Source organism: Nannobrachium achirus (assembly GCF_963921795.1).
Source record: "Nannobrachium achirus genome assembly, chromosome: 4".
Lineage (NCBI taxonomy): Eukaryota > Metazoa > Chordata > Actinopteri > Myctophiformes > Myctophidae > Nannobrachium > Nannobrachium achirus.
The window spans coordinates 37,214,035-37,226,231 of NC_137813.1; the positions used below are offsets into that span (position 1 = coordinate 37,214,035).

A 12,197-nucleotide genomic window follows, 5' to 3' on the forward strand; every position below is an offset into this window, starting at 1 on the left:
CAGGTCATTAACCCTTTAAACGTTAACTGTATATCTGTAAGTAATCTCTGCTATAGTATAGTGTTAGTTCAGTAACAGGGGTCTTGCCGTCTCTCTAGCTCTTTAATAAACAATACATTTTTGGGTGGGTTGCCAAGAATGTACCCATTTATCAGCTTACATTTTACATTATTATACAGTTCCAATTTTTGTCTGCTCATGTCTTTGTGTCATCACTTTCAATTTCACTTGTTTATCTTTAGATCGGGTGTTATCTTGTATCCTGTATGAGTTGTCTCTCCTGATTGGATATTTGGTATCCTGACACGACTTTTCCCCCCTTTGTTTCTGTTTATTAAGAGCTGGAGAAACAAGGATAGGCCTACCCTGTTACTGAACACACACACTATAGGATATAGAGCTATTTAACAATTACTTTGAACAAAAAAGAATATCACTTTTGTATCGGCCTACTGTACAATGAAATAGAATCATTTCTGTTCATCAAAACCTTAAATATTCGTTACATGCTTGCGATACAGTATGATTCTTCCAAGATTTCTTGATGTGTACACAATGCAACACCAAAATGGATAAATTATGTTAAATGCTCCCTCTTCCAAATCTGTTTCTAAACTACTCATTTGCCTAATTGATGTTGTCTAATTGATGATAAAATGTATGCTTTTTATGCCACATAGGCCTACCCTAAACCCACTTTCTGTTTCACAGTGGAAATACCAAACTAGTGATTAAGAAAACAATTTGTTAACTGTGTCATGAGTCAACTTGACGAAGCACTGACTGGGGACATCCAAATAACAATCCTGTGGCCACGCCCTTGCTACTGTTGATTATTCATCCTCATATGATATTCTTTGCTTAATGTCAACTTTGTGACATTAACTACATGTCAATATATGCAAAAACGTATTGATTAATTATACAATTGATCCAACTGAGAATCAAAATGTTCTGTCTCATTCTGCACATGACACTCTGCTGTTTGATCCATAAATACCCAGAAGTCACTGTGTGAAGACTTGGCTCTTGGGTTATTGAGGCAGTGGACCCTAATGTCAGGAGAATGTCATGGACTACATCACTGCCCAGAGAATTTGTGTTGCTTTTTATTTTCTGAAACCAGTAAATACTGTACATGGAAAATCTGTGGAGTATTACATTTAATAAATCCATGTGATGCAATTGCAAATTGAGAGGCGGGGGCCTCTCCAGCTCCTTATTAAGAAAACAAACATCAATTTCATCCAATCAAGAGAGAGTACACATTATTGTGTCTGCTTATTTCTTTGTGCCATCACTTCCATTTCACTTGTTTATCCTAGCTATCCTGTATGAGGGTATCCCAACCTTAAAATAAATGTTCTGTTTACTGAAAAGCTGGACATACGGGGAGACTCCTGTTACTGAACAATCAGAATATAATGCACTTTAATGGTATTTAACACTTATTTTAAGAACAAAACTTTTAAAACATCATGGTTAGGCAGTTCCATATATAGCATGTTAACTTTCCAGGAATAGAAAGCCTGCGGTTATTAGCTTATATTCCCTATTGATGATGTCACCGGTAGGCAGGTTTCTGAACTGTCCACTCCACTCCTCTGAGACACAGACCTTTAGACTGTAGGGCTGAGTACACAAACAATTGGGACCATATTATAATGGGCATTTGTGAGGACCTGAGGACATGAAGATGAAAATGGGTGAAGTCATCCTGAGGGCATAGGGGCCAATCCAGGGACTCAGGGAGTTATAGCCACAAACAGACACGGACTGTCTGGCTATACTTCTCTTATCTGCCTGTGTGCTCTCATCTCAGGTGTGACAGCCTGGAAGTCAGCTGGGACCAATTTAGCATGATATTGCCCAAATAAAAGTGGTCTAACAACACAACGAATGTATACCAATAATAATACAAACTGAAATGTTGTTTTAAACACATCTTTCTTCTGCCTTTGCAGAAATGTCTGCTTCAGTTAATAACACGGACACAGTGGCAGATGAAAAAGACCCACTGAAACCTGAACCCCAAAAAGGTACAGACATCTGCATCCAAATGCCTTCCTGTTGCCAAAAACTTAACTCTTCTTGCAAGAACAGGAGAATGGCCATTATGAGCATCATCTGTTGCTGTTCCTGCTTTGGAATAGTGGCACTGATATATACAATCAAGGTACCTTATTTCCTTTATCTCAAGTTTTCATTGATATGTCAATTAAAGCTCCCCATGTAAAATATCAGCTCATCATTATGTTTATGATGCCATCATGCCATAATTAAAGACATTATTTAATTCTAACTCAAAATTGTTGTCTTGCTCTCTCTGCTACAACAGGCTGAAGGTGAAGCAGAGCATAGTACACAGAGGAAAGAGTTTTCAAACCGCGCAAGAAAATGGACCAAAATCTCCATCGGGGTGTGGATCTGTGTACTGGTCTCGATCCCTATATTATTGGCACTGGTGTCCTACCTTCTCACTTTGATAGACTGAGAAACTCTCTTGAACCTCCACAATGACTGTACATATTATAAACAGTACACAACTTGAATTTGAATTCCAAACAAACTGCAAGTAGTGCAATGCTGCAAAGACCCATTACACCAGTGTGACCACACAGGAAACTGCTGTTGATCAAATGACTGCTGGCAGTCTATTTCCTCTTCCAACATTCCATCGTTCATTTTTTGGTACTTTTATTTTTGTCATAACGCTTGCAAAGTTACAATACAGCAAGCAAAGCTTTGTTTTGTGTGTTATTTACCGCTATATTTTTGGAACTGTATATGTGTAAGGACAAATGAGTATACACAACAGGAAAACATTCTCTGGATAAACTCTGCTTAATTTATTTGACTTTTTGACATGACTCTTCAACTAACTTTGACAAAGATGCATATTAAAGAATTGCTTGTCATTCCAAGGTAAAGCCCCGTCCTTACTATTTCCATCTCAACTGGAACGGTTACCATCACTAAACACAAATGGTGATGGTAGATTTGTGATTTTGTTGAATGAAATCAGCCAATTAAAACAATAGTTAAATGTATTAATTTAAATTGAAATTGGGACTTTAACTTGGAAGATTACCAAAGATGTTAATTCACGGCAGTGCTTCATTACTATGAACAACATGTATTAGCCAAAAAAGGTATAGGTTCTCTTTGTTGCATTGTTACATGTAATATATATCAATAATGCTATATAATATTCAAACATAAACATCATTAAACAGGTTTGTATAAAAAAAAACACTTGTGCTGAATTTCTCAAGCTTCAACATATACCCTCATGAAAACAGAGAAAGATTATTACAAAGCGGCATACAATACATACAAATACATCACGTATGAAATACCTATTTATACAGAAAATCTTAATTAAGGCAATCTTTATTAATATTAGGCAAAGGTTTAAAGAAAACATACAGGCTGTTCTTCAACATGCCATTTGCTATACAAATATAAATATCACAATGAAGAAACCCCAATTATAATGACATACAGAAGCTATCAAGCAGGCATATCTACTGTATACCTCTACAATAGGTGCAAAATGCTTTTGGGAGTGGTATGACATTTACATGTTGGATTTTCTACAGCCTCCAGCCTTAAAAATGTTTGACAATCAAGGACAGCTTTCTTTACCCCTGAGCTGAATCAAAAAGATCTACATTTACATTTAATTTGCTCCATGTTACTTGGGACATTAGCAGATACACAGTACCTAATCGTAACAAAATAATTTTAGCAAATCACACACAAATCTCTCAATGGCATGTTTACAAAGTTATGCTCAGCATTTCTAAGAGGGAAAATAGCTGCCAGAGGAAAATGTTTTGAAACAAAGCCACATGGATGAAATCCTGAAATAACAAGGATTGTTATTCAGGCCTTGTAATAGCAGTGAGACAAACAAAGCAAACTATCATTTGGAGCCCAAAAAGTTTAAATATAATTGCTTGAAAAGGCTCATCACGGTTTACCATATATAAGATTCACTGTACAAAAATGTAAGTAAGAAAATGTTTGTTTCTGGGCGGGGTCAATTATTCTACAAGTAACATACATGGATGGCTGAAACATTGATAGGCTATTCATGTTCAGAAATGGGCAAGGTAGAAAATTCATACATATGAACAAATACACACAAACTATTTCTAGAAAAGAGGTACAATTACGATCGTATGTTGCATTTTTTAAATAACTTGTAGTCTACCAATACTACACAATGAAAATAGCATAATTCCTTATTTTTATTATCATGACAACACTAATAAATACAGCTCATGGATGGATAAGTATTTTGTGATCAGAAGTTCCACAAGATGTGAAACATCCTACTGGATGGAGGCTATGGTTTAATAAAATGCAATTACGTTTTCTAGCTTTGTGGTGCATTTTGTATCATCTTTTAAACCAGTGTTTCTCAAACTTTCACATTTCAAGGTCTCCCCTTAACTCTGACAGTGTACAAATGGGTTAATTTGGTTCCATTTGTACACTGAGAGTTACAGACTTGCATGGGTCAATTTAGACCCCCCTAAAGGAAAACACAGAGTCCCTGGAATCAACTTTGAGAACCACTGTTTTAAACCTTGCAAAGTAAAATCATTTTCGATAAACATCTATCAGCTGCTGTCCTCATCAAGCGTTACCCACAAATCTAACTGGTCAAGCTTGGTGCAAAGAAGCGAGTCCAGTTCTTGCATGCTGATAGGCGGTTCATCTTTAGAATTATGGTAGTTGCTGCGCCTTGGCCTACCCAAGGATGAGGTACTCCCGGCCTTCCAAGGAGCACTAACCACTGGCTTCTTTGGCTTTCTTGGCACACCGACCTCTGGGAACTCGACGGAACGTTTGATACGCTTCTGGCCAAAGACAGACTGAGAACCATTCCGTTTATTATGTGGCAGCTCAAATATGGTCTCCAGTCGGCTGAAAAATGAGGATGAAATGAATGACGGTTAAAGGCAAATAGATGGTATAGATTGCACCTAGTTGATTGTCAGCTGCCCTTCAAGGTTGGTCCGGGTGCTCCAACAAACACAATTGTTTGTGTTTCAGGGGATTATATCATTGTCATTTGCATTAGTGAGTCCTACTGCTTGTTTGGCAAGTACTCCAGACCAACAATGGTGTTTGGAAGCGTCAGGGACAGCAGTACATCGGGATGTATTGGTAATAGCTAAATTGGTATAAAGAATAAAACCAGGATGTGATGATTGATACATGAAATTGTCTCACCTTTCAGGGGGCATGGCAAAGTTCTGATTGGTATAAATTTCCTCCAAACTGAAGTCCTTCTTTTTCAGCCTGTTATAACACATAAGAAACAACTTATTAACCCATTTAGACCGGGAACCCCTTTTGGGTTTCAATCTGGGAATCCCTTTTGGTGTAGTTGCTGCTATGTACAGTATATAGCAACACAATGTGTTGTAATTATTTTATATATTTTTCAGAATAGGTCAGGATTTAGAAGGTGTTTTTAGAATCTGCCTCAGGTCTCAGCAGTCTGCTTTCCATTCAGGGTAACTGCCATCTAGTGGATACAATATGTACATAGGATTATTGAACCGTAAGGAACACAGAGACCGTATAGGAACTATGCATTTCAAAAAATTAACGTACGTTCTTTCTCACCCAAAATGTACACAAAATCAAACGTACAGAAGCATAAATATCCCTTAACCTGGTGATTAGGGCTGAGACAAAATTTGGTCCAGAGCTTTGAAGCTTTGTCGTTGGATTGGGATTCAGAACCTAAATTAAGATCGGGACCATTCGGCTCACCTTGTTAGCTTATTTATTTGTTTTCTTCTTAAATGTTTACCACACAGTGGAATATTACTTGAAGACCATGAAGACTGACAAGTCTTACACTTGATGACTGTGATGAAGAAGTTTTATTTGTACCAGTAAAATACAAGATCTGCATCAGTAGCTGTGTGCTCCCTTATTTATTGGCAAACAAAACACGTTGATGCCATACTAGTGATCAATCACGGTCATCAATAAGTGTCAGCCACAGATCAATACTGTAATACGTTCACTCTAAAAAGCGGATCAGTTGTTGGCCTACTTGTGACTGGCCTACTCCAGTGCTCCATTTACAGTATGTGTTGTAAATATGCAATATGTAAGTTATTTGCATTATGTTGAGTCATTGCCTTTACTCCATGTGGCTAACATGACATTTTACCATAAAGCCATTAAAAAATAATAATAATGAGGTTGTCATTGTGTATGCATGTCCCTCTACTCACAATGACGCAATGGGGTGTAACGATATAGTAACTGAATCGAAAAATAGATTTTAATTTGCAATGATCTATTAGCCTGTCTCCAATTAAAAATTGGTTCTCTGTGCAATATGGAATGTATACAGGCAGATTCAACGAGAGGACCTAACGTGTGGAGGAACACGCATTAGGTCCTTTAAAACATTTTGAGGATCCGTGGGTACCCTGCTCTATAAGCCTATGGTAACCTGTAGCCTACCTTATTTTATGAGCTCGAAAAACATTTCAGAGCATTTTAAAGAGTACTTTGCTAACTTGCTAATGTTGCCTTGAAACAGCAGATCAGAATGCAGGTGAGTTAATAACACCTGCGGTTGGGTTCAGGTGGCTCCTGTGTACTGCAGCACTGGATATGTCAAACTGTAAAATGTTCTTTTTCTTATGAAAGTAAGAATTAGTACACTTGGATGAAGCCTTATATCTAACATATCCTCGTTTTAACAAGCAGAAATGAATAGACCGTTGAGGGATGGCAATGACGTGGCATCTGCCGTTGCTATGCAATAAATCTAATATTTGAAATCTAACCCTATTCATTCCATCCTATTTAAAGATGAAATATTTTAAACTCTTGCGCAGGGTTACAGTATATGCTGCCCTGGCTGAGGATTAGCTTAACTACAAAACTGACCAACCAACAGCCGGCCTGATGTGTTCAAGGCTTTTGGTATTGGCAAAAATGTCAACTTCATGTTTGTCAGATCACAATAACAATTTATGTAGAATTTCCCAGTATTCTGCAGTTACAACATAGTAACTAGAAAACATGAGCTTTAGGAATAAACCGTCTACCGTACACAAATTACAGAATTTCTCATATCTAAGACATTGTATTATGTACCTGATGGTTTTGGGCAGGCCCATAGGTGTTAGATTGTTTTGTGGTTTTGGTAATCCTCTGCGTATCCTTATGGACGACACCTTCCTCCGTTCCTCTTGCTTTTTCACCACCTGTGAGAGAAAGGGGGTTAAACTCACTAGACATCAACGTAAATTGAGCACTAAATAAGCATAGTGCCCCACTTCAGTGATCAGTAATCAACTAAGCCTGTGTTCTCTTCTGTATAAGGTTGTGTGTTGTTGTATGTTTGTGTTGTTATTTTGTCCAGATTATGCATTACTGTAATACTCTAGTGCCACTGGTACTACAGTATTACAACTGTATTACCATAGTAACTATGGTATGTCAATTTACTACGTTGTGTGCATCTGTGTAAAATAAATGTCCTCTCTGAGAACAATAAACAATGTATCAATCATCATCTCTGTCTGACAATACATTATATCAACCAGTGACGATGAAAAGAAACTTTCTAATAGTGCCAATAAGTATTAGTCATGTAATTACAGTGGGTATAAGTGGGTACAATAATTCATACCTTGATTTCCGAATCCGAAAAAGACTTCTCCTCTCTCAATGTTAATTCATCAAAGTCCTGACTGGAACAACTTGTGTCCTCACCAAATTCATCTTCCCCACTCTGTTGTCTAGTCTCACACTCCAGTGGAATCTGCGGCAACGAACTGCAAAGAGGGACAAAATCAGAATAAATCTTGATTACACCATCATCGGTGTCTTAAAATCAAGATGATCCTATAAAAAGGAATATCAAGTCTGTTCCGCTGTATGATTCAGAGAGCTGGCGAGTGGTAAAAACAGACATGAGGAAAATGGACGTGTTCCACAACAGATGCCTCGGACGAATATGCCAGATCTTTTGGCCTAATAAAATCTCAAACAATGAACTATACAAAAAACTGCATCACCAAGGATGTTGCACAGACGCCTGAGATGGCTTGGACATGAAGCAGGACCACATCACAAAAGTCACCTTGAGATAGACACCAACAGGCAAAATAAAACCTGGGAGGCCATCTATAAATAATAACATCATTCAGCTTTTTAAAATTACCTGGAGACAGAGGTGTCAGCGGCTGCAGAGGTGTCAGCTCTTGAGGGGAACAACTGCCAAGTAGAGGAGCTGGGTGACGACGTGGAAGCCGTGAAAACATTATTTGAGGAAGGGGAAGAGACGGGATTTTGAGCACTGCTGCTGGTGGCCGCCACTCTGCTCTCAAACCTCTTAGAGAGGAAGGCCAGTGGGCTTGAAAGGAAACAGGAGGCCAGGGCAGAGAGGGACGCAGAAGGAGAGAGTGCCGACAGGTGATGGGTGAGGTTTCCACAAGGTAAAGATCTCCTCCTTGAGGGGTACACCTCTTTTCGCAGGCACAATGGTGCAATCTCTCTCTCTATTTCCACACTGCAGACAGTGTGCCGGCGAGCACGCATGGACGATTTATGTGCATGGAGAATAGGTGGAATGTTGGGCGACTGGTGCTGATGGGACGTGTCGATCTTGCCATGCTGTGACCAGTGTGCTGTAGGACTCCAGGGTGTGTCATGGTGGATATGGGATGTTATGTCTGGGCAAGAGTAACTCCGTAAAAGGCCACTAGAAAAGCTGTTTTCTGACGGACGTGTAACTACTGCCAAGTCCAACTCCTGACCAGCAATTGTGCTGGTCTCATCCTCATCATCGTTATGTCTTTTACTAAACACAACTCTGCATTTCCTCCTTTGGTTTGCAGTTCTCCTTCGCTTATTTTTCACTCCTCTTGCATGGTGACTTAGCTCAGATGCAGAAGCGTTGATGTCAACTCCATCCGTGGATGCATCCATCCTCCCATCCTCTTCTTTTTCTTCAATAACTTTGGTCTGACTCTGGTTAGTGGCTTCACCATCAGTCAGAAGTATCTTGTCTGTGAGAGATTTAACACTCATCTCTTTCACACCAACTCTAGTGACATCTTTCAAGGTATACTTATATACTTCCACAGAACATTCTGCTGGTGTCATTTCATAATGTACAGGCACAGACTCCATGGAGAATTTATCTCCAATTTGTTTCGATTGGACTCCTTTTACTGTATCATATGGAGTAGAGTTGTCCATACTTGGCTCAGTGAATTGTTTTACCCCTAGCTCAGATTCAACAGATACCCTGCTGTCCTTTCTCAGCCTCTTGGATGAATGCTTGGGACCGATTCTACCGCCTTCCTCCATCAAATCCAAAGTGCTGCCTGGCTCTGAAATCAAACGCTTTTGTTTTTGCGGTTTCCTTTTTAGTGGTTTTACAGTGTTCATGTAGTCGTCTGAGCTGTGGGGAAACTCTGATGTCTGTTGAGAACTGCACAGCTGCACCTGCATGGGCTGATCGGGGGCACCTGAGAACCGTTTGTCTTGGGATTCTTTTGTCAAAGTGGTTGTCATGGTAGTTTCCATTTGTACATTTTGAACATTGCTGTTAGGTTCACAGAGACTGCTATTGGTTTGTTTTTGTTTCTTTGAACCACTGGTATTCCTCCTATTATTGTCCCTTTGGCTAATCTCAGACACACCATTATTATGGTCCAGTGAGGAAGCTATCATGGTGTTAGAAACATTCTCAGCATGTGCTTCATTTATTTTCACAAACTGATTTTGTCTGTTGACTCTGTTCTGTCCTACAGTTGATTTACTTTTTGGATCCTTATAAACATTTATCTTTGTTTCAGTAGCACAGAGCTTCACTTCCATGTCTTGGATAGTATCCATCTTGACAATTCTGTTCCTTGGCACCTTTAACCCTCCTGGTATGCCATTGCCTGGCCACACATTCAGTTTGTCCCTCGATATTTCATGTTCTGCACATTCATCTGCTATCACTTTCTTTCTCTTCATCAAAACTGAATCAGTGACGGTCTTCGAGCCCAGATTTAATCTTCTCTTTGCTCTCTCAATTCTCATCCCTGAATCTGCTACACTGTCACACTTTGCCACACCCTGTGCTTTACTCAGGGTGGCCCCCTTCGATGCATTCCGCAGGCTTTTTCGAGTGCAGAGACTGCCGTCTGTATTACCATCAGGCAGACGTGGGCTATCAGAGGTGGACCTGTGAAATGAACCCATAGATTTGGACACTTTCTCAGAAGGACTGCGAGGCAACGGACTGTGTTGCAAAGGCACAGAATAAAGTGTGTCGGTTTCCCTCTCAGGTGACGCGCATACATCCACTGCACAGCCGTGTGGCGATGAATCAGCAACAAACGTTACATTTTGAGAGTCTTTAATGGAAGTTCGTCTGAGGTTCCTTCCACTTCCTAAATCAGTGCCCTGTTGTTGGGGTGAGCAAGTAACCAGCTGGTCATTTACTCCCAGCTGCCTAGAACTCAACGTAAAACCAGATATATGCTTATCACTTGGAACAGCTTCCATGTTCTTGTTGTGATTCTTAGCTTGGCCATGTGCATGAACGCTTTTGCTGGTTTCTGAGCCACCATCAGATGCTCGGCTGTGAGCCTGCAGCTTACACTGCTTCAGTTCATCTGCAGGGTCACTGGCTAGTGGAGGACTATTAGCTTTGAAAAGCTTAACAGGGGTCATGACTATCTCTGTGAAACTGGCCATCTTTGATTTCAACGACTGAAACAATGGGCCAATAACCCATCCTGTCTGCGCAGGTGCCGTTTCAACGGCCAAATCCCCACACCTATCCATGTCTGATGAAGTTGCAGTGTTTCCAATTTGTCGTTTTTCTACATGTTCTTTAGCAGATAGATTAGCATCCACCCTTCTGCCTGTCTGGTGCCTATAATTGACAAAGACATGGGAAAAAAGTATGAGACAACCTGACAAAAATGGTCTGTTCACTGAAAGGGAATGTAAGAAAAACAAATGGTTTCCTTTCAATGTCGCATTAAGAGTAAATGTTGTATCTTAAGCTAGGGGTGATGCTCTGACAAGACCTTACTGTACTTATTCTGAAATGCTGACATCTAGTGAGTGTCTCCATCCATTTCCCTTTAAACATTTGTCCGCCAAATAAACCTAATTTGATTAGAGCCTTTTGTGACTGCTTTCAAGAATACAGTTATTTGTTGCAGTATACGTTTTCTGCAGAGGACAGATGAGTAGATTCTTACTTACTATAGATAATTGCAAAATATATTAAACTAGTAATAATAATACAAAACATGTGATAAATGTGATGTACAAAACAAGCTCAAAACAATTCGAGTGCATACTCACTTTGTTGGGCAACCTGAGGTAACCTCAGAATCAAGGGTATCCTGCAAAGAAAATATTTCATAATATAGGTTGTAGGTTCTGTACAAAATAATAACACAATTTGTGTTTAAAAAAATAAGAACAAATAGACGGTAGACAAAGATGATACTGTACATCTTGCCGTCTAGGTTTAGTAGGTCACAGTAAGACTTGTTTGCTTGTCTGTCAGGTGCAACAGACCATGAAGGAGGATTAAATCACCCAATTAACCCTCGCACCAATGTAATGTAGTGTACAGTATAGCTCTAATGAGCTTCTGCAAGAACAGATAAGTATCAGGGGGAAGCTCTAATAGCAAATGCAGGCAATTGCATGCAGACATGCCAGAGAAAGCACAAGAGGGTCAGATAGACAGACAAAACAATGAGGGAGAGCATGCCAGATTAAGCAAAGAGAGGGCAAGGAGCAAGGGAAGAAAAAGACCAACCTCATTTTGCTTTACTTGCTGTACCTGTGCGTAATCGACTCTCAGCAGATTTACTGACAGAGATTGAGACAATTGCACCTACAGGAAGATACATGCAAGACTTTCTTTTTTAGAGGTGTCGTTTTTATGCAACTGCTTTTACTGTATTGTACTGTAGCACTTTGAGATTTGTTTCAATGTAAAGTACACTATAAAAAGACTTGTATTATTACATGAGTGTTACAGTTGGTTGGGTTTGGCATTGTATCCGCAAATAATTAACATTCATATTCCTTTCATTCCTTTCTCTAATCTCTAGCCTAAATAAAGATTTTTAGACTTATAATAATACCATGGCACTCTCCCTCTCTTGCTTGGT

The 12,197-nt window shown here is 39.4% G+C and overlaps 1 protein-coding gene and 1 long non-coding RNA gene across 2 annotated transcripts; both read right to left on the bottom strand.

Annotated features, from left to right (window-relative positions):
* Positions 1-3,007: 3,007 nt before the first annotated feature.
* Positions 3,008-9,244, bottom strand: prr14 (proline rich 14). The gene is made up of 5 exons (XM_080723942.1): positions 8,219-9,244; positions 7,685-7,829; positions 7,147-7,256; positions 5,248-5,316; positions 3,008-4,938 (listed from the first exon to the last, which is right to left on the bottom strand). Exons 1-5 carry the CDS (start codon positions 9,187-9,189, stop codon positions 4,632-4,634), a joined length of 1,602 nt encoding a protein of 533 aa, XP_080580068.1. The 5' UTR covers positions 9,190-9,244; the 3' UTR covers positions 3,008-4,631.
* Positions 9,245-9,422: 178 nt separating this feature from the next.
* LOC308283229 lies at positions 9,423-11,918 on the bottom strand. The gene is made up of 3 exons (XR_013961907.1): positions 11,840-11,918; positions 11,374-11,414; positions 9,423-10,933 (listed from the first exon to the last, which is right to left on the bottom strand). It is a non-coding gene; the product is annotated as an uncharacterized lncRNA (long non-coding RNA).
* Between the last annotated feature and the right edge of the window lie 279 nt (positions 11,919-12,197).

Coding starts and splice junctions, on each gene's coding strand:
- prr14 (XM_080723942.1), bottom strand. CDS start 9,189: ATGGAGTCTGTGCCTGTACATTATGAAATGACACCAGCAGAATGTTCT. Junction 5,317..7,146: donor GGCCTGCCCAAAACCATCAG/GTACATAATACA, acceptor GTGTTATAACAG/GCTGAAAAAGAAGGACTTCA. Junction 4,939..5,247: donor TTTGCCATGCCCCCTGAAAG/GTGAGACAATTT, acceptor CTCATTTTTCAG/CCGACTGGAGACCATATTTG.